General features: G+C 39.1%; 1 protein-coding gene across 2 annotated transcripts in view; it reads right to left on the bottom strand.

The window, feature by feature from the left end:
- Positions 1 to 16,815, bottom strand: part of LRP12 (LDL receptor related protein 12) — a 72,924-nt gene extending 56,109 nt beyond the window's left edge. Inside the window, exon 1 of one of the 2 annotated variants that reach the window (XM_041769321.1) lies at positions 16,398 to 16,815. In XM_041769321.1, the coding sequence (XP_041625255.1) occupies positions 16,398 to 16,476 (79 nt within the window). In that variant the 5' untranslated portion in view covers positions 16,477 to 16,815. The remainder of the gene's footprint in view (positions 1 to 16,397) is intronic. The other variant, XM_041769322.1, reaches the window with a different exon arrangement.
- Between the last annotated feature and the right edge of the window lie 6,159 nt (positions 16,816 to 22,974).

Raw genomic sequence — 22,974 nt, 5'->3', positions numbered from 1 at the left:
CAGTTTAAAGGCCATGGTTCCCAACTCTTGCTATAGAAGGTTGATTTGACACAGGTTCAACATTTTTGGCTGGAATACTTCAGAGGTTATGCTTTATAGATACCACATTAGGACGTGCACACTATTTCCTTGCCTTTCTTTTCATGAGACTGAGACTAATCAATAGGTAAAGGTAGGGCAACCTGATTCCTCCATCATAAAGTTCCCACATAACCATTTGTCTAATAGTGTCATTTACTGATGATTAGACTAAACAAATTATTTTATCAGGGGCTGCAAAATGATTTTCTAATCCTGCAATTCTTTATACATTCATTACCTGAAATTCTGCAAAAAATTTTTTAAAAAAATGTTATTTGCTTAGCCTGAAACACAATTCACACAGAAAAAGTAATGTATATATATATATATATAAAGCATTTAAAGCACTGACTAGCATATAGTAAGTACTCAATAAAAATTGGGTATTATTTTTATTTTTGACATTTGAAAACACTCCAACCTTTGACCCAGTAATTCTACTTTTATGATTTAACCACAAGGAAAATAATAAAAATTAAGATAAATATTAACAAAGACATGTCTATTACAGTATTTATAAATATGAACAAAACCATACACAATCTAACGTTCAACATTACAGAAATAGTTTATGACAAAAAGTGATATGGAAAAATGCCCAATATCTATGTCAAGTAATACCAATAAACCCATCAGCCAAGAACTACCATTTCTACTAGTCAGGGAGGAATGCTCATTTCATTGCACTCTAACCACATGTTGGTTTTTCTGTCCTTATTAAACATTTTGAACACTTAACAGAAGTTTGATTTTTACATATTTACTAAATTAGTATGTGATACTTACTAGCAATTTCTTTGTAAAGTTAATTTTAATTTCTAATTTTATTACCCATCCAATTACCATTTCTATAAACTCTGTTTTGTCCATCTACTGAGGAAAGAAGAAAATGAATATTTTATGTAGAAAGTATTTGCTTAAGTTATTTAATAGGCTCATAAAAAACCTTGAGGGTAGGTAGCATAAAATCCAATAATCCAGCATCTTGCCATTTAGAAATCTCAATTAATAGCAAGCCAAAATTAATTCAGAAAACACTAATGATCTGGTATCTTTTGCTCATCTATCAGCACACAAGCAGATGAGTTCCAGTAATGAATTTAAAAGAGCAAATGTATCATAAATTAATCAGTTTGCAATACAGCACATTTACTTAAACCTTTAAAGAGGTTTAAGTAAAACTACAAAGAAGCTGCTGTAGAACATAACAGTTAAGAGCACAGATTCTAGAGCCAAGCTATCTTCCACTTACTAATTATATGAACTTGGCTAAAATACTCAAATTTCTCTGTATCTCAGGTTCCTTATTTATCAAATGATAGTATCCAGGCTGATAAGGTTGTTATGAGAAGAAAGTGAGTGTGTGTGTATATACATACATGTACACACACCGTATATTACAGATACACCGTGATTAGAATACTTCCCAGCACACAGTAACTGCTACCTGTTTGCTACTGATACAAAAATGAGTTTATAAATCAGTCTCTTTGTCTCTTGCTATTTCATATAGTATAGCTTGCTATTCAAATACTACATTGTATTGCAACTATTTAAAAATATTTCTACTTTAATAACCCATTCACAATCTGGGTGATTGAGATATGACTTTTTAAAAAAAGACCCTAATGATGTATCAGATATATCTTTTAAAAGGGAAACAATCAATATAGATCACAAATATCACAACTTTATAGAGGTTTACAAGCTACTACAGCAGTGCTTCTCAAACTTGAATATAAAGAAATCACCTTGGGGATCCCTGGGTGGCTCAGCGGTTTAGCGCCTGCCTTTGGCCTGGGGCGTGATCCTGGAGACCCGGAATCCAGTCCCGCATTGGGCTCCCTGTATGGAGCCTGCTTCTCCCTCTGCCTCTCTCTCTATGTCTATGTCTATCATGAATAAATAAAAAATCTTTAAAAAAAAATAAAGAAATCACCTGTGAATCTTGTTAAAATGGAGATTCTAATTCAGCATCTAGGGTAGCCTGAGACTCTGCATTTCTAACAAGTTCCGAGGTAGTGCAGCTAGTTCACAAATGGCACTAGCAGGGGTCATGAATGAGACTTAAGGAATTTTGGAATCACACAATATCATATACGAAATCCTCTGTGAATGTGCTTACGTGGATTATTTTCTGAGGAAAGGACCCACAGTTTTTATAATCTCAGAGGAGGGATGTGAGTAGGGGAAAGGGCAAGTACAGAGTAAGAGAATTCACAGGAAAGGTAGGAAAGACAAATGTCTGTTCCAGAGCTAATTGAAAAAAAACCAAAATTGTCATTATAAAAAAGTAAAATTATTTGTAAAGACAAATACTTTATATTTTGTACAACAGACAATTATTACTTAGACTATCTGAAGAATCATAGATCATTCTAAATTATAGACAATTAATTATATTGTAGACAATTATAACTTAGAAGATTACGCTGAAGAATCTTTAAATTCGAGAATAAAAACATAAGGATATAAAACTCTAAGAAATAAAAAAACAAAGCCAAGATATATAATATTCACTTAATAGGAGTTCCAAAAGTAGAGACTTTATCTGATAATGGAGTTAAAATACACATATGTACGTATACATAACATATACAACATATGTATAAACCTATCTTTCCAATACACATCTAGATATGTTCAGATAAAATGACTACCAAACACCAAACAGTAATAATGATTGAAGATACATACATAAACACATACTGGTGAAAACTGTAAACTCCAAAAGGAAATTATTACAAGCTTCCAAAGGAACAAAGGAATGAGAATCAAAATGGCAACCTAAAGTTACAAGATGATAAAGTAAATCTAGATAGAATTCTGAACAGAAAATACCGAAATCTGGAAAGCCCTCCTCAAGGCAAGGCATTATTTAAGTGTAAAGACAAAATAAAGAAACATTTTCAGCTGTGTATACCTAAATACACACACACACACACACACACACACACACAACCAATACATGTTTCCTAGGGGGAGAGAGAATACAATTCAAGAAGCCCTTTAGCAAAATTTAAAAAACCAAACTAATTAGAGACTCCAAGAAAAATAATATGGAACAAAGAAAAGCAAAGGGAGAGGGAGAAGGAAACGTAAGAAACCAAAATAATTAAGAATGGGGATGTAAACTGTAATGTAATTAATTTGGGGAATATTTTAATATATTTTTGGCTTTATTATGTAAAATCTCAAACATGCACAAAATAGAACAGAAAGAACAGTACGTTCTCATGTATCATTTTCCCATATATCTGATAAGGGGTTAATATCCACAATATATAAAGAATTCTTACAACTCAATAAAAAGATAATTCAACCAATTAAGAAATGGCAAAGGATTTGAACATACATCCACAAATGGCCAATAATGAAAAAAACCTCAATATTACTACTCATTAAAAAAATGCAAATCAAAACCATATTAAGATACCACTTTATACCTATAGGGATGCCTATAATAATAAAAAGATGGTCAATAACAAGCATTGGTGAAGATGTAGAGAAACTGGTACTCTTTTATACATTTCTGGTAGGATGGTAAAATTGCACAACCATTCGGAAAACAGCATGGCATTTCCTCAGAAAGGTAAATGTAGAATTACCAAAAGACCCAGCTACTCTATGCATATACTTGAGACAACTGAAAACATGTCCATGCAAAAAAAAAAAAAAAAACACAAAACCAAAAAACCATGTACATAAATATTCAAAGCTACATTATTCTTAAAAACTGGAAACTCAAATATTTGTCAACTGATGAGTAGATAAACAAAACGTGGTTTATCCAATCAATGAAATACCATTTGACTGTAAAAAGGAATGAAGTACTTATTCATGGTAGAACATGGATGAATCATAAAAACAAACTAGATGAAATAAGTCAGACATATAAGATTACATATTATATGATTCCAGTTAAATGAAATGTCCAGATTATAGGCAAATCTTTAGTGACTTAAAGCTAATCAGTGGTTGCTAAACGCAGGGGAGGGAAAAGTGGTGGTGACTGTTAATATGTACAGGGTTTCCTTATGGTTTTGAAAATATTCTAGAATCAGATAATGATAATAGTTGGGATAACCCTGTGAACATACAAAAAAACAACTGAATTATACACTTAAAAAGTTTGGACTTCATTGTATCAAACTGTTATTTTTAAAAAAACATAACAAACCCATGCAAATATGATCACTTAATCTTTCACAAAGGTACAAATCCTAATCTTCCAGTTCAATGGAAAAAAGGACAATCTTTTAAACAAATGGTGTTGAAACTGATTTTTATTTGCAAAAATGGAGCCTCTTAAAATTTGCACCTTATAATAAATACATTCAAAATGAATTTTTTAAAAAAGATTTTACTTATTTATTTGAAAGAGAAAGAGAGAGAACATGAGCACGAGGAGGGGCAGAGGGAGATGTAGACTCCCCACTGAGCAGGGAACCCGACATGGGGCTCAATCACAGGATCATGACGTGAGCCTAAGGCAGATGCCCCTCAAAATGGATCTTACACGTAAATGTATAACATAAAAATAAAACTTTAAAAAAAAATAAGAGAAAATCTTCATGATATGGGATTACATAAAGTATTTTAGAAATGACACCAAAAGCGCAATTCATAAATAAAAAATTGATAAATTTAATTTCAGCAACTAAAAAACTTTTGTTTTGCCCTCTATCCTTCAAATGTGAATTCATCTCCGGTAAGGTATCTAATTGGCTTATTTAAGGACCATTTATAAGAAGGGATCTACTTCTTACAGGCTCATCTCTATTACCTTGCTAAGCGAAACAAAGCTTAACCACACAAGGAATGAAACCTTTCTCCTGTCAGCAGGACAAATCTTTTAACTATCCCTTTTCTATTATACAGTTCATAAACACTCTCCTCTCCTAATCTTAAAAACTGAAATAACAAGGACCATAATAATGAAATCTTTTACATTGTTCCTGACCACTGAAATCAACAAAAACAAAAATGTTTACAAATACATCTATAAGATTAGGGATTAGATCTGAAAATCGGGTAGAGAGAGGGAAGGTTAGTTTACAGGAGAAAGAAAAGGAGAGGAGGGAGGAAGAAATTTAGGACTATGCATTGATCTCATAAATATGAACACAAAGTCTAAAAAAAAAATACTGAATGTATTCCAGCAGACTGCATCATTACCAACTTGTTACGGCCTATTATATAAATGTAAAAATAGTTCAACATTAAGAATCACATGAATGTAATTTGCTCCATTCATGGATAAAGAAATTCACTTACTCAAGTTTTATCTGGCATTATGCTAGGTATGTTTCACTTGCATACTCCAGCCCTCATAAACATCTTATGATCATCTTGGAAATGAAAAAACTTATGTGACAAAATTAAATACCTATTCTCAAAAACTTATTAATACAGGAGCTGAAAATCTCTAACTTGATTAAAAATAACAGAAACCTATAGTAAATATCACACTTAACAAAAAAGAAAAAGAAAAATGAGGTAGAGAACCCTTAAAGGTGTAATAGATATCAACAATTGCAGAGTATAGACCTTATTTGGATCCTGATCCAGTGTTTAAAAATTCCTGTTTATATGACAACCACTGCCATATATACATTGCTAGATATTTGATGATAATTAGGAATTGTTAATGTTTTAAGTGTGATAATGGTACCAAGTTTTTTTTTTTAAGCCCTCACATCTTAAAGATACATAGTAAAATATGAATAAACTAGATGTTTGGGATTTGCTTCAAAATCATTTGTATTTAGGGACTGAGTACAAGTCTAAATAAAACAAGGCTGGCCATATAATGATGATTTGTTGAATATGGATATTGGGTCTACCAGGTTAATTACCACTAGTTTCTCTACTTCTGAATATGTTTAGAATTTTCAAAGTACAAAGTTTTAAAACTTTTTATTTTATTTTTTAATACTTTATTTATTTGAGAGAGAGAAAGAGAGCACAAGCAGAAGGAGTGGTAGAAGGAGAAGCAGACTCCCTGATGAGCAGGGAGCCGCAAGGCAGGGCTAGGCCCCATGACCCTAACTAAGATCATGGCAAACGCTTTACTGTCTGAGCCACCCAGGCGCCCCTTAAAACTGTTTTTAATTAGCAAACACAAAGGAAAAACAAAAAACAAAAGTAAAAAACCAAGCACTAGAGAGAATATAAATTATCAGAAAACTTTCTATAGATAGCATTATCGAACACTGTTCTATTTTTAAAAATTTTTATTACTTAACTTTTAATTGAGACATATACATAAACACACTAATTGAAAGTTTACAGTTCAATAAGCAATCGCGATAAAACTCCATTATCTGTGTTAACTACCACTTAGGTCAAGAAGTAGCACACGACCAGCAGCCCAAAAGCTACCCTGGTAATCAGTTCTGTCAATGACAACCTCCCCCTTTCCCATCAATAGGTAACAACTCAATCTTGTATTCTAACTTCTTAGGTTCTAACAACATAGTATCTTAAAATTTTGTGTCTGACTTCTTTTGATCAACATGTGAAATCCACCCCTGCTACAGGTACCAGTAGTTGGTTATTTTTCATTACTTTATAAGCAAGTTATTCTCAAAATGTGGTCACTGGATTCCTGGGACTCTCCAAGACCCTTTCAGAGTTTAACAGAATAAAGTTCACTGAGTTATGATTTCAGATTCCATGCTGCAACTAAATTTTTTTTTTTCTTAAAAAACTACTTGTCAAGGTCTGGTGTAGCATCAAAGAATATTCACATTTACCTGAAAAGGCTACTAAAATGTTTCTCCCTTTACAGTAACACATTTATATGAGGCAAGATTTCTTCCTATACTTCAACCAAAACATGTCACAACAGACTGACTGCAGAGACAGACACGAGAAATCAGGTGTCTCCTATTAAGCCAGACATTAAATCACAAAAATGCATAGCAACACCATGCTTCTCACTAATTTTTGTTTGGGAAAATATAGTTGTCATTTTACATATTTTTATTTAATATATGCTATTTATGATCACACATAATAGCTTTCTTCTTGTCGTTTTAAATGTAAGTGTGGAGTCCTGAGATCTAAAAGTTTGAGGACTGTTGCTGTGCAGTTTTCTCTTATGCTAATGCACCATAATCAACTCATCCATTCTACTGGGGATGGACAGAGGGGCTGTTTTTCACCTGGGACTATAACAAGTAAGGATGCTATGAATAATCTTGTACATGTCTTTTGGCACACATTATGTACTCACTTTTCCTGAGTTTATACCTTGGAGTAGAATTCCTAGATCACAGGGCATGTTTACATTCGACTTTAACAGACACTGACTTTTTTCCAAAGTGTCTATTAACCATTTGAAATGTGGTTAGTCTATTAAGATGGGCTATAGGTATAAAATTTATACTGGATTTTGAAGACTTCAATATTAAAAACTTTACAGAATATTTCAGTAATTATTTTCTATTGATTACATGTCAAAATGATAGTATTTTAGATATACAGTGTTCAGTTAAATACTGACATTAATGACATGTCTCTCTCTTTTTTTTTAAATATGGCTAGTAGAAAATTTAAAACTATGTATATGACTTGTATTTGAGGCTCACATTATATATCTATTGGGCAGTGCTGCTACGTGGGGAAATAGATGTAAAAGAGGCCAATATCAATACTGTATATAAGAAGTCTTAGATGCTCCTGAGAAGGGCACCTTTTTAGGAAGACTGCCCAAAAGGAGTAACATCCAAAGGCAGGCCAGAGGACAGGCAAGAGTTAGCCTAGTGAAGAAAGTGATACAAGAAGGAAGGTAAGGCAGCCCCGGTGGCTCAGTGGTTTAGCACCACCTTCAGCCCAGAGCAGGATCCTGGAGACCCGGGATGGAGTTCCATGTCGGGCTCCCTGCATGGAGCCTGCTTCTCCCTCTGCCTGTGTCTCTGCCTCTCTCTCTCTCTCTCTGTCTCTAATAAATAAATAAAAATCTTAAGGAAAAAAAAAAAAAGAAGGAAGGTAAAGCCAGGCAGAGAGAGGGCAGGGCACAGAGTATGCAAAGGCCAGGAGACAAGAGAAATATGTTTAGAATGGCAGAAATATGGTGGAGGGTATGGGAATGATGAGGAGAAGTAACAAGAGACAAGAAAGGAAAAACTAGTTTGATCATAGAGGGCCTAGTGAGTTATGCCTGTATTTTAGGAACAGGAAACTACTGTTGAGTTTTAAGCAAGAAAATTACATAATGATATCTGTACTTTAGAAAAGCCACTCTGGCTGCTTCTATGTATATGACTGAATCTGAACAAGACTAGAGTCAAGATTAGTTGGGAGCTGTTAAAATAATGTAGACAAAAAAACAATGGGTCTCTATAGAAAGAGAGAACTGCAATAGAGAGATATGAACCTTAGGAAAATCACTGTTCTCAATTTCAGTTTCTGCTATACTTACCCCATGGATACTCAGAATTCAAGCAAAGCATTTCTTAGTAAAGGTGTTCTGTATTCTAAGTCTTGGTAAAAAGCTCTAGTGTCAGTAGAACAGGCATTAATAATTTCAAGAAATTGAATTCTATTTCAGAATATACTCAATCCAAAGATTCATCTTTTCTCCAACTTATTAACGTAAAACCTAAATGATGCTTTAATAATTAGTGAAATTAAGTCAGATAAGAAAGGGCTTACTTTCTTACTTACGTTTAAAAGGCAAATCCCAACTACTAAACATGGTACTGTGCTCCATTTAATCAATTCAATGTTAAAAGATTAGCACCATTCCCTATTTCTCTAAAAATGGAAATGTAAGTGAATTAAGGGTAGATAACAAGTTACTCTCATTCAGCGGTATGAACATAAGTGTAGAGCAATTTCACTTCTCACCAAACTGATCCTAGTAGAGCACTGAGTTATTGAATACTAGAGTCAACCAGAAAACTATTCTGTCAGCTTCATTTATTTTGAGGTTTCAGGATCTTCTAAAGTTGTATCTTCCATAAATAAACAATCCAGGGGAATAAAAATTAAAAGGTGACTTTCCCCCCAAATTTCTGACATTCTCTAATCTACCAATACATCCTTGCCTCTTCTAAGATACAAAGCAATCTTTAATTGACCACTTAATATAAAGCATTTAACTTGGGCAAAAAGGTCTTTAAATATAACTTTTATCCTACACTTTGCTTCTTGCCTCAAATACTCTTAAAACACTGTAGAAAGTTATGTTCTATAACTTATTTCATTGACAACAATGATAGTCCTTAGAACTGAGTTCTCCGCAGGACATTTGTTAAGCCTCTCCCCTTATAACTGAAATCCTCATTCCTTCTTGCCATGTGTTGTACAGCTGTTCACCACAATATCCCTTCTTGCGTTGTGTGTTCTTAGCCTTTTCTTTTCTAGATTAAATAACAGAAATTTCCTAAGGGTCTAACCTCCTCTACTGAATTGCGGAAACCAATCACCCTCAACTTTTTCTCCCATTCACTCTCATCTGATCCCATGTCATAGAGGAAATCTCTGTCTTCCCACCCTGAAACTTAAAGACCTAAGTACACTGGCACCAATATTTCCTCCTCCTCTGTTGTGACAAGAGAGAAGTATCCCTTTCTTTCCTATCAAAAAGGCGATCCATACTCTTCTATCAGTACTGTTACTACCTTGGTCCAAGATCCTGCGCCTCTCACCGGGAGCACAGGCAAAACCTGATCATCCTGTATCTATTCTTGTCTACTTCACAACAATCCTCCACACTGTGGACAAAAGTGACTGTTTTTAAAACCATAAATCATATTATGTCCACTTAAACCTTTTCTATAGTTACACTTAAGTAACCCAAAATCTTTACCATGGTTTCCAAAGCCCTGAGTTCCTGCCTGATTCTAAGCTCACCTTGCCACTCTCCCTTATGATCACTGTGCTCCAGTACATTGCTTTTATTCATGTACCTGTGACACCAGTTCTTCCACATCAGCACTTTCCTGATTCTGGGTCTTTCACAGGTATTTCCCAAGTACAAGGCTCTTTTCCCAATAATAATATGGTCAGCCATCCTTGAGGTCTCACAAACAACTAGACAAAGAAGTTTTCTTCTAATTACACTGTGTCTATTACTATCTCTGCCCCTTATGAGTTTCATATTATAGCTTATTTACTAGACTATCAACCTTATGAGAGCAGAAACTATGTTCATCAGGCTGTCATGTCTTACATAGTACCAGATAAAAGCAAGTGCTCAATGAACACTTGCTAACTGAATGATGAGTGAAGAGACAGGATGAGGCTGCAATCTGGCGTAGTCTACTACTTCCTAGTGGTTTGATTTTAGATAAGCCACAACCTTTCTGGGCTTCAATTTTCTCTTCCATAGAAAAGAGACCAATACCTTATAGGATTACTAAATGAGACCTACTGAAGATTAAATGGCAATGAATAAAGACCAAGCACAGTATCTGAACTTAATTTAATAAATGTTACAAACTTAATATAATAAATGTTAGTCTCCTTCCCTTCCTTCTATAGCTCCAACAGTGAGAATTCTTTAACCCAATTCAGTACTGAAACTAAAAATAAAGGGATAGGTCTATACACGAACCTATTGTCACATATACATAAAAACACTGATGACATGTATTTGAACAGACAGATTAGTAACTTGTATTTACAGGATCTAATCCTATGCTTTAGAAAATGGGAATAAGTAGTGTACATCTGTCACTTACTCCTCCCAAAACCAGTGGGGGTGGGGAGAGTAAGGAGAAAAAGAGAAGAAACTGGAGGGAAAGGTAACTTTAGAAATTAGAGATTAACTCAACTTCAATTCCCAAGTTTAGAACAATCTTCATTTACCTATAAAGACTTGCAGCAAGAAAAAGCCTAAACCCATTATGAAATAAAAAAAATTTTCTATTTGCTTAAATCTATATAAATCTCACCTATATTTACTTACCTCATTTTTACTTTTCATTCTTTAAACCATATGGCATTGATAAAAGGTAAGAAAAAAAAAGAAAAAAAAAGAAAAAAATCTCAACTACAAAAACACCTCAGATCAGAAACACAAAAAGGTTTCACTGTTCCCTTAATTTCTTGATAAGCTTTATTTTTTTTATTTTTATTTTTTTTTTATTTATGATAGGCACACAGTGAGAGAGAGAGAGGCAGAGACACAGGCAGAGGGAGAAGCAGGCTCCATGCACCGGGAGCCCGACGTGGGATTCGATCCCGGGTCTCCAGGATCGCGCCCTGGGCCAAAGGCAGGCGCCAAACCGCTGCGCCACCCAGGGATCCCTCTTGATAAGCTTTAAATCGTCTAACCACAAAAGTCAAGTCTTTTCTTTCCATTCTCTAACTGCTGCTCACTTTTCAGCCTGACATCACTTTTATGTTTTTGTCAGAGATTTTACTTTCTAGGAATCTTCTAAATCATTTACCATATATCATTCAAATCTCTTCCATATTCTTTTTTTTTTTTAATTTTTATTTATTTATGATAGTCACACAGAGAGAGAGTGAGAGAGAGAGAGAGGCAGAGACATAGGCAGAGGGAGAAGCAGGCTCCATGCACCGGGAGCCCGACGTGGGATTCGATCCCGGGTCTCTAGGATCGCGCCCTGAGCCAAAGGCAGGCGTTAAACCACTGCGCCACCCAGGGATCCCTCTCTTCCATATTCTTAGAATATGGCTAGCCTCACAAAGTAGTCATTTAAATACTGATGGTCTAAATGGTCTGATAACCATTTAGAATTTTATGGAATGTGCTGTGTACCTTCATATTCTCCCCAGGATAATTTAGATTCTAAACCCAAGGAAGGGTTTATGTTAAGCAATTAATTCAGTTTTATTCAACATATTTTATGTAATCAAGCTTGACTTTTTTTTAGAAGTAATTGGAATCTGGTTTAGATTTTTTTTCTCATGTTCCAGTTATTTCTACAACCTTTCTAAAATTGGAACTTCTAGTCTATCCTTAAACTGGAAATTTATAAAATGCTACTGAGTGTTCCATAAAATTCATGAGAAAATACTTACCCATTATATATAAAATGCAAGGATAAAGAGAATATTTTATGTTACTACAACCTCTAGAACAGTACTGTGTATAGCAAAGACTTTTGACTATAATTAGCTGAAAACCAGTTTAAAGAAGAATTTTATCACAGGACAGTCAGTGGATGCCAGGAAGAGTTCTTACTGCTATCAAATGCTCTGGCAGTAAGTAGCCAGAAACTAACCATCTGCAACTCTCCAAGGCTACTGTAAAATGATCTACAAATATCACAAACATTTGAAATTACATGTTAAGGTCTCATCTAGGGCTGTATTTTTCAAACTAAGAATTTCAATCTAGGTCCAAAATTAATGAGTCCAACCAGCAAACGAAGAAAGGAAGGGTGAGAGAATGGGGGATAAACAGAAGATAACATGTTGGAGTGCATCACAAGTAGTAAGAGTATTATTTCACAATCTTTGTTTTGTCCTGTATACAGGGAGTAATATAAAATGTATTTTAAGGTTGGGTTTCAGTTAAAAAAAAAAAAAGTTAGAAAGCAGTGATCTGGGACACAAACAGAAGTGGAAAAAGATAAAGCAATGGAACCATTACGATTACCAAATTATGGCTTGGGAGATGAGCCAACCAACAGCTTCTGTTGACTAGGAGACAGTTTTGGAAACCTCCATGCACTTGCAAAAGCCAGACATCTTTATGTGAGATCTGAAGAAACACCTTCTCTTATAGTACGCCTAAAACAATGCCCAGCAAAGCTCACAGTCGCTCCCACTAATGTTTTTATCCCTTCAAACTTCCAGAAGCAGAGGTCAACTTTTACTTTCTAACTCTTAGGCAATAGTTACAATAGCTAAGATACAGCAGCTCTCTAAAGATAATTATTGGTTTTTTATTTTTTTTGTTTGTAAGATTTTTTATCTTATTCATAGAGACAGAGACTGAGACAGAGACTGAGACAGACAGAGAGAGAGAGAGAGAGAGGCAGAGACACAGGCAGAGGGAGAAGCAGGCTCCATGCAGGGAGCCTGACGTGGGACTCGATCCCAGGTCTCCAGGATCACACCCCAGGCTGCAGGCGGCGCTAAACCGCTGCGCCACGGGGGCTGCCCAATAATTATTGGTTTTTAAATAACTACTTCTAGAAAACATTAACTATATTTCCTATCACAATTTAGCGTTTCAAATAAAGCTTTAACATTCAGAAAAGTAACATGGAAGTGTAAGTCACACTATTCGGCTAAAATGCTCAAATTTAATAGTCACATACATAGACCACTAAAATGGCCATATGAAGAAAATAAACACCAAAATAAACAGAATCTTTTAAAAAGATGTATGAAGTGTTTCAAAGATTCAAGATGCAACTTGGAGCCATTTAATATTGCCATTAATGGATAAGAGTCATTCTGTGAAGACTTAGAATTACAACTGCCTAAATATTGGCCAACCTGTTTTTTTCCACAGTCTATGCTAAGGGTTACTATGAACACTCAGTTGTTGTTTTTTAATTTAATTTATTTGAGACAGAGAGAGAGGGAGAGCGCATGCATGTGCACACAGGAACCCATGTCCAAGCCTGGGTGGTGGCCAGGGTGGGGTGGGGTGGGGTAGGGTGGGGGTTTGGGGGGGCAGAAGGAGAGGGACAAGCAGACTCTTCCCTGAGCACAGACCACAACGTGAGGCTTGATGCCCCAACACTGAGATCATAACCTGAGCTGAAATCAAGAGTCTGAAGCTTAACTGACTAAGCCACCTAGGAGACCCTGAACACTCAGTTGTTTTAAGAAGGATTTATAATTATTTTTGAAGCCACTTAAAAAAAAAAAATAACAGGGACACCTGGGTGGCTCAGCAGTTGAAGGTCTGCCTTCGGCCAGGGAGTGATCCCAGAGGCCCAGGATTGAGTCCCACATCGGGCTCCCTGCATGGAGCCTGTTTCTTCTCTCTCTGCCTGTGTCTGTCTCTGCCTCACTCTCTCTCTGTCATGAATGAATGAATGAATGAATGAATGAATGAATGAATAAATAAATAAATAAATAAATCTTTAAAAAACAAAACACTTTTTGATGCATAAGGAAGGGACAGTCTCTTAAATCACAGATCATATCTGTTCTAAAGACCTGCAGTGATGGATATTTCTCTGGACGCATCCACTATTCCTCACAACTAGTGCATATTCAAGTTAAACAAACCCCACTACTGTTATAGAAGCACATCCCCCCGTATTAGTATTATTGTTAAAGCTTCCCCCCCCCCTCATATAAACCCACATATGGCTGGAGAGACAGAAGAGGACAAAAGTGCAGCTATAAAGAGAATTTCCCCAGTTGCAGGGTGAAGGGTACCATTTAATCTCTGCTCACATAGTTTAATGTTCTGCCTGGCTCACTACCTCCTTTTTTCTTATACTTTGAAACTTGCTGTGGTTTGAGACATCAACGCTGGCACAATTACTTGCTAGTTTTATAACATGGTCCCACACTGTTGGAAAAGGAGTTTCATTCTTTGCCTACTAACAATTCCTCACTGAACACAAATTCCAAAAAGATAAATCTTTGATAAGCACCTACCAGAAAGTCGTTTTGTGTACAAGTACAAAAGAATGTACCAAGACAAATTACAGGGTTCACAGCCTCTTATCCCTGGAGGCAAAAAGACTTCTAGTTCAAACACTAATGACACAGGTTTTAATGAAAGAGCTAAAAGAGCTCATTTATTTATCCATTCTGATCAGACATCACACTAAGATTAAATTCTGACTATAGTAGAGGACAAAGCAGGACACTTCTAATCACCCTAGATTAAAGATGCCTTTCTGCTTTCTTCTTTCTTCTGAGCGATTACACCAAACCTAGAGCAGAACTATACCCACCTTCAGGCTAGAATAAACAACAAAATAGCTTATTGATCTCTGGTGTAGACCCAAACCCACAAGTCATCAGGCAAGTAGGGATCATCACAACGACTTGATGCAACTGACACACAAAAGTCATGCACAGGGTTTTCTGATCACACAGAAACACACCACAGGCAATTACCACATCGAATGTGGATCACACCTTTCTCCACCCCAAACAAAATGAATAATACGTTAATCGGGTCAGGTGGCAAGCAATACATTTTAAATCACACTGAAAAACTATTTTTTGGTTGTCCGTAAATGTTATGTTCATTAAGTTCATTTACTGTGATTTCTCAGGTCTTAAAAGTAACCATCGTTCAACTCCACAGATAAATGCTTTCAAAAGAGGTAAGTACTTGCTGGTGAATTACATGTTGCCTTAACTCCATCACCACACCGTCAGTGGAATGAGTGTTTGTGGCAGGCGACTTGGACGTTTTGTAAGTGAAATTTACCAAAGAATGATAGCTTCTCATTACTTCCTCCTGAAGAAATTAAAAAACGCCATTCTAAGGAGTAAAGGTTCACCGTGTTCCCCGAAACACCTTTTCAATGCGTTTCCCTGATAAACTAAGAACGATGAAGCCAGAAGTGGAGCTCCAGTCTCGAGCAATGAAAGCTCTTTCTAATTAATTCCATTTAGCTCTAGTTCAGACTCTGATGTAACATAAAGCTTAGTCTTCACACAGGCTTCAGCTTTCCCTTAGCCTCAAAGGAGTATGTGCAACGCAATCCACAGACTGGAATGAAGCAACAGTGACAACATTAGCGGCCAATGATGGATGGAATGACAAATGAACCAGGAGTCAGGGCAGACATGTACACCCTAAGGGAGAGTCTGAGGTGGGGCTGGAAACTATTTTCTGGCCTCCTCCCGCGCGCTGCTTCTGGGGAAGGGACGGGATCCAGCACGCCCGGGCCGGCAGAGCCTCGGCCTCCCAGTGGGAAGAGAGCAGCAGGCGGCTTTCGCAGGGAGTGGGGAGGATGGGGGGTTGGCACGGCGGGAATTTCGCTGGGGAGAGAACTTCCTGACCCCGGGAGGGTCGGGGGTGGCAGGTCCGTCCCGACCGCGGCGAGGGCGACCCCCGCCCCCTCCTCGTAGTCCCACATCTGTGTGTGCGAGGACCGTGCACGGGGCGGTGGGGCCCGGGTCGGGCAGTCCGCGTCCGCCCCCGCCCGCGCCCCCGCCCGCGCCCCCGCCCGCGCCGGACTCCCTCCGCCGGGACGCCCAGAGCCCTCTCGCGCAGCCCCGAGGGCTGGAGGCGGGCAGCGGGCGAAAGCATCTGCGCGGGGGGCACCCCCGGCACGTCCACCCCTCGCCGGCTCTTTGTCCCGCCGGCGGCCGGGGGCTCTCCCCGTCCTGGAGGCCTCGGGGCCCAGGGTCGCCCCAGCTTTGTTCGGTCAGCGGGGCGCAGGGACGCGGACACTCACCGTACGCTCCGGAGAGGAAAAGCAAGACCAACGCAGACCTCCACCGCGGAGACGCTTTTGTGCTCCAGCGACGGGCCATAACCACGGCAGATGGAGGGAGCGAGGAGGAGATGGAGGAGGAGGAGGAGCCGGGGCCAGACGCCGCCGCCACCGAGCCCCCGGCTGCTCCCTGCGCGCTCCGCGGCGGCGGGAGGGGGAGGGGAGGGGCCGCCGCCGCCGCCGCCGCCGCCCGCGCTCCCTCCCTCGGGCCCTCCCTCAGCAGCGCGCCGGCTCCCACCCCGGGCGGCGCGAGAGCCCTACGCGGGGCGGCCCTCCCGGGGACAGGGGGAGGCCGAGCGCGCCCAGGCGCGAGGCGAGGGGGCGGCGGAAGCGCGACTCCGGCCTCGCGCCGCACAGGCTGGCCGGCGCCGCCACCCGCCAGACGGAGCGCGAGCCGGGACCCGCGCTCATCCGTGCGATCGGCGATCACCTGGCCCGCCTGCCTTGGTGCCCGCCCCGCGCTCCGCAGGGCTTTCCCAGTCTCGGGGCCGGGTCCTCCGCGCCTGGAGCCCCAGGAGTAAGGCAGTGCCAATCGATGAGCGAGCACGCGAACGCCGGCCGCCGGGTTCCCGAAGAGCTGGGGCGCGGGGGCCCGCAGCCGAGCTCCGCTGCAGTCCGAGGCCTGCTGGCTGCCCCTGCGGGGGGCGCGAGCACCAGCTGGGAGGCTGAGGATGGCCGCGCTTGCGGGGAGAGTGGGTGAACGGAGGCTAGGAACTTGGGAGCTGTCTCCGCTACCGCTGCGTGCCTCGGCTTAAAATCGGCAGGGAGCTGGGGCGGGGGGGGGGGGTGCGGGCAGTGAGCGCCGCGGTCCGCGGCCGCCGCCGTGCGAGCCCGCACGCCCAGGCTCGAGGTGCCCGCGCGAGGCCAGCAAGGCTGGCGTGCGGTGCGCTTCCAGGCTGGGGCGAAGGCGGCGGGCTGGGGGCGGGCTGGGGCGCAGGGCTGCGGGAACGCGGCCCGGGTGCGCGGCCGGAGGAGCGGGGGCGTCTTTCTGCAACAGCCTGACTCCTCTAAGCACCTTCCCCGACCGCCCAAGTGCGACTCCTCCTTCCTCCGCGCTCCGTAGCACTTTCTGATACTTCTGTAGTGACGCCCGCACGCCCGACCTTCCGCCGTGTGTCTACGCGTCTTATCTTCCTCGCTGGATTTATCATTGGCCTTGACATGCACTCTCTTGGCTGTTCGCTGAAGACCTTCAGTGCTGTCCCATTGACCTAAGCTCTTTCTAATCCCTAACAACCTTGTGAGATAAACATTATCGTCCGCGTTTTATAAATAAGAAAATGAGACTCAGGTTAAATTACCCGTAATGATATAGCAAATAAACGGTTTGAAACGATTTTTCCCATTCCAAGTTCAAGAATGTTTCCCCCATATCACAGTTAACTCTGTAGCACAATGCTTAGCGCATTAATAGGTAAATGTTAAATTTTAAGATATACCTTTTGGAAGGCACATTGGGCTATCCCATACCGATTTGTATACCCTTTATAGATTTTCCCCCCCAAGAATTGGTATTTCAAAGTATTAAAAGTTTTTTTTTTTGTATTAAAAGTTTTTTAACAAACAATAGAACATCCAATAATTAGTAAATTTTGTATCAGCTGACATAAAGAAAAAACAAAAAACAACCAAACTCGAAAAATGTTTTCCCTTCTCATTGGTGAAAAAGGGGCAGCTTCATTGTTTTTCATTAAACCTGTAGTTGTCTTACCCAGTTTTACGATCCTAGACTCTATTTTCTTGTTTCTTCAGATCTCTTCCTAGAAATTGTGCAGGCATGATGACTGTGCTTAGGACAGGCCACAAACAACATGAAGAAAGCCTAGACTGCATCTTCCCCTCCACTTTCAGTGCCATTCAAGGAACAGTATCCCCAAGACACGACACACAGTGTCATCAGTCTCTTGACAGATGCATTCACATCCCTCCCACCTCTGCACTTGGTCATCCACCCAGACCTGTCTTCTGGGACTTACCAAGTTCTCAAACTGGTCTTAGGGTCCATTTGAAAGCACTTTAAATTTGGTGAGCACCCCAAAGAGCTTTGGTTTATATAGGTCATATTTAGGGATATTTACCATTTATAAATTAAAATTTGAAAATGTTTGTAAATTTATGTAAAATAAAAAATTTGTTACAAGTTAACTGTTTTCCAAAACAAAACAAAACAAAAAAATTGATGAAAAATGTGGCATTCTTTCCATCTTCTTAAATCTCCTTGATATCTGGCTTAATAGAAGACAGCTGGATTTTCATGTTTGCTTCTGCATCCAATCTGTTGCAATATGTTGTTTTGGTTGAAGTATATGAGAAAAATTCAGACTCACAGCTATATAATTGGCAAAAGGAGGCTCTCACGTACCTCCCCAGGGTTCTCAGATAAAACTTTGAGAATGTTGATCTAGGTATCTATCTTAACATCTTCAAAACTTAAGTATTTTGTATCTCATTGCAAAGACTTAAAAATATCCATTCTAGGGATCCCTGGGTGGCGCAGCGGTTTGGCGCCTGCCTTTGGCCCGGGGCGCGATCCTGGAGACCGGGATCGAATCCCACATCGGCCTCCCGGTGCATGGAGCCTGCTTCTCCGAACTCTGCCTGTGTCTCTGCCTCTCTCTCTCTCTGTGACTATCATAAATAAATTTAAAAAAATTGTTTAAAAAAAAAATACCCATTCTAAGGTATTAGAGACTGAGCATTTCAATGTTCACCAGTCAAAGATATTTATGTTTCATGAAGGAACGTTTTTATTTGTACAGAATCTAATTCCAATAGAATATCAGACATTTGGCAAGCAACACAGGGCAGAATAGTTATTTAATATTACCGCTTTGCTTACCTAATCTATCTAATTGAGCATCTAAATGTCTACTGGGCTAATATGTCAAATAACTCATATACAAAAAAGCACTTAGAAACCTATAGTAACTGTGTAATGTGGTAAGCATTTGTAACATTTCTATCGCAGTTGGACTGCTGGTTTGGCTTGGCCAGGGTTCTGATCTGCACCCTATGAAGCATATAGTATGCTCCTAAGACTCTTGTGGTTCTTAACCTGGATCCCTGGGTCCACAGATGAGCTTTAAGGGGTCTCTTAACCTTTCTGAAGTGTACAAAAATTTTGTGCTCATGTCTCTTTATAGGCAGAATTTTCCTTATTTAAGACAAATTGAGTGAAACAACTATTTGAGTTGCCTCTTAATACTTTTCCAGTAGTTCTTAAACTCCTCAAAGACACGCATTCAGCAGTGGGGAAGTACATGGGCCGTTTCTTTTTCTCTTGACATATTCTGAAAAGGGCCACAATTCTTCATTTTATGGAGACATGCCCTTAAATAATGCCATTTTGTTTTGATTTTAAACTTCGTTTTCCTTCTTGTTCAGTTATCACCATATACAATGGTTTAATTTTCACTCTTGTCACCAATAAAAATTCATTTCTTCCTGGTATAGACGCTGCTCCATTTAGTAGCATTTGAAAATCTCATCAACACTGTGAGGTTAGACTGGGAATTTAAGTCTACCACTCTGAGCATCTTCTTTTATTGGAAAGAAAATTGATGATAGTGGTTTTTGTGCTTGGCATGCTTCCAGCAAAGCTAAATCTTTTAACTCCTCCTCAAAGGAATATTATGTTTAAGAAAGAAAAACAAACTAGATAAACACATATAACTAAAAGGGAAAGAAAAAATTTTCAACTTGAAGTTAAATAAATGAGATATCTTTACAAGCAAATTGTAATTTCCATTGGAGTTGAGTAATATAAGACAGCAAATGAGATCCATCAATCTAGGCAACTTCTCTACCCGTTCCCAAGCACATTTATTGTGGTTATTTTTTATTATGTTCTGTACTCTGACAGCATACCCAGCATTGTACCAAGTAGTCAAAGACATAATCCTGGCTCTAAATTTAAGAACCCACTTCCACACAGATTTGCCCTCACAAACCCAACTTCTTAATTGCAAGGCCTAACTGTAGAACATGCATTTATAGTGCAACAACATCTATCTCTTGTAGACATATATAACAGTTGCCCCTACCAAGAAAAATGGAGGGAACGTGGAATTAACTACAGACAGTGATACTTATAGATACTCAGAGCATTTTTATTGTTTAACTGCTAGGTTTCCAAATGCACTTCCCTGGTTTTTTTTTTTTTTTTTTTGTTCTTCCTATGATTGATTGAGAATGTGAACTAGAAATGCCCATGGAATGGAATCTTATCTCCTGGGAGCCCACCAGAAGTGATTTTTGCAATTGTGATGGCAACCTAATGGCTTTTTATTGGCTAATTTCAGATGTATATAACTTATTTGTTTATACTTTGTCCAAGTCCAAAAAAGAATTTGTGATCCCCAGCATATTTGTAATAGACTATAGTTGTTAAAAGTATATCTTAAGAGTTTAACAGAGCTGAGTTAACTTTGATTAAGTAACTTAGCCTTTTGTATCTCTTATTCCCACCTACAAAATCTGGAGGGAAATGAGGTGTCATTAAATTACATACATGCCTTAAATTGGATACTAATAATTGCTACTATATATTGAGTACTAATGATATGCTACACATTTGGTGCTCAAAGAATCCTGTGATACTGACACTATTATTACCAGCATTTTTCAAATGAATAAACAGGCACAGAGAAGTTCAGTAATGTTCTCAAGATCACACAGATAGTAAATGATCAGCATTTAAACTCAGTCTAACTCCAGAGCACACACTCTTAATCATTCTGCCATGTAGACTTAATACAATATATGCACTTAATACAATGCCAGGTACTCGATAAATGGTAAGCTACTATTATTATACATATAAGTGACATAGCAGAGGATCCCTTGGTGGCTCAGCGGTTTAGCACCTGCCTTCGGCCCAGGGCATGATCTCAGAGTCCCAGGATCGAGTCCCACATCAGGCTCCCTGCATGGAGCCTGCTTCTCCCTCTGCCTGTGTCTCTGCCCCTCTCTCTCTTTCTCTCTCTCTCTCTCATGAATAAATAATTTTTTTTAAAAAGTGACATAGCAAAAAAGTTTATTCTCTCATAGCATAAAATTTAAAATAAAATGTATATAGTTAGTCACTGTCTTCCTTTTATTCCCTGGAAGTAGCTGATGCTACCTTTAGTTTGGTTTAAGTTAGACATAAGCCTGTTCTGCATTTCTTTTTAAAAATAAAAGTCATTTAAAAAAGTTTTACTTCCTAGAATTTTAGAAAACATCAAGTATCAGTTAGATAAAGCATCCATCTGGCTTTTTGATGCTTGTACTAATTTTTTTTCAGTGACCTTGTAGTCATTATTTATAGTTTCCTTTGAAGATCAGAGAACCTTAGGTTGCTTATTGCTCTAATCTTTAGAAAAGATCTGTGACAGATTTTTCTGATCCCAAAGAATACATCAAATCATATGAAACTGCTCAGTTATCAGCCATGAAAACAGAGGTCATTTCTACTAAAGAATAGATTACTCCAGCTTCATCATGAAAAGAATATTCTCCTTGGAAATACCCAGGTGGGTTTGCATTTTGAATATGTACCAGCTGTGATGGAAAAGAACAGCCTAATCCTTTGACTCCTGTAGCCCACTGCCTCACTTGCACAGCAGGGGATGTGAAAGAAATAGTGTCAGAAAACATTTCAATATAAAAATTTTATACTCATACTCAATGAAATGAATTAAGTAACTGAAGAAAAGTTAAGCACTTAGGAACGTTGGTTGGTTCTAGTCACCAGGTCATTTAACTGCAGTCACCGAAACTCTTTCCCAGGTTATTATTAGCTCAGCTTAAGTACAGACACCCCTGAGATGGAAACCCCAACTTGTAAATTCTCATCTCTGCAAAATTGCAAAATTTCATAAAATACTTTTAGCCCTTTCAATTGTGGGACTTAAGGGTAATTACTGGCAATTAGTAAGTAAAGAACTAGCTCCACGGAAGCTGCTTCTGCTACTGTATGAATGAGAAAAAGGACACAGTCCCAGAGCAGGTTGTGCTGACTTTGCTGTCTCTGGATTAGATTCCCAGCCGTGCTAACCTTCAGTACTCTGGGGACTAGGTTATGTAGGAATGAGGCTTCTTAGGACATTTTGCCCTTTTTTTCCCATGGCGTCACACAGGCAGAGCAGAGAGAGCCAGGCTGCCTACCATGCACATTTATTCTTTCCCACCCTCTTCCTCTCTCTCTCTATTCAGTGGACGATGTCTTCCAGAAAATCTGTTCTCAGTGTTATTCACCCTCATCAGAGCAGTTAACTTGTTCCCTCAGGTGACTCCATCTAGTACAGGCTTCAGACCTGTTCTGGCAAGCCACCTCATAGGCACTCCTCGTTAACTCAGAAAAAGCATGCGAAGAATTGAGACTTGGACCAATCTCTGAAGATGGGAGAAGCACTGTGAATTGGCTAATGCCATCTATGCGTATGGACTGGTGTGCATTTGTTAATAGGAAGAATAGAACTAGCATATTCAGATTCTCCTGTCTTCTCTGAGGGAGGTGGAAAAGAAAGGAAGAGAAAGCTCCTGTGGGACTGGGACT

This window comes from Vulpes lagopus, chromosome 9 (genome assembly GCF_018345385.1).
Source record: "Vulpes lagopus strain Blue_001 chromosome 9, ASM1834538v1, whole genome shotgun sequence".
Classification (NCBI taxonomy): Eukaryota; Metazoa; Chordata; class Mammalia; order Carnivora; family Canidae; genus Vulpes; species Vulpes lagopus.
Note: the sequence above shows the minus strand (reverse complement) of the source record. Positions and strands in the feature narration are given on the sequence as shown.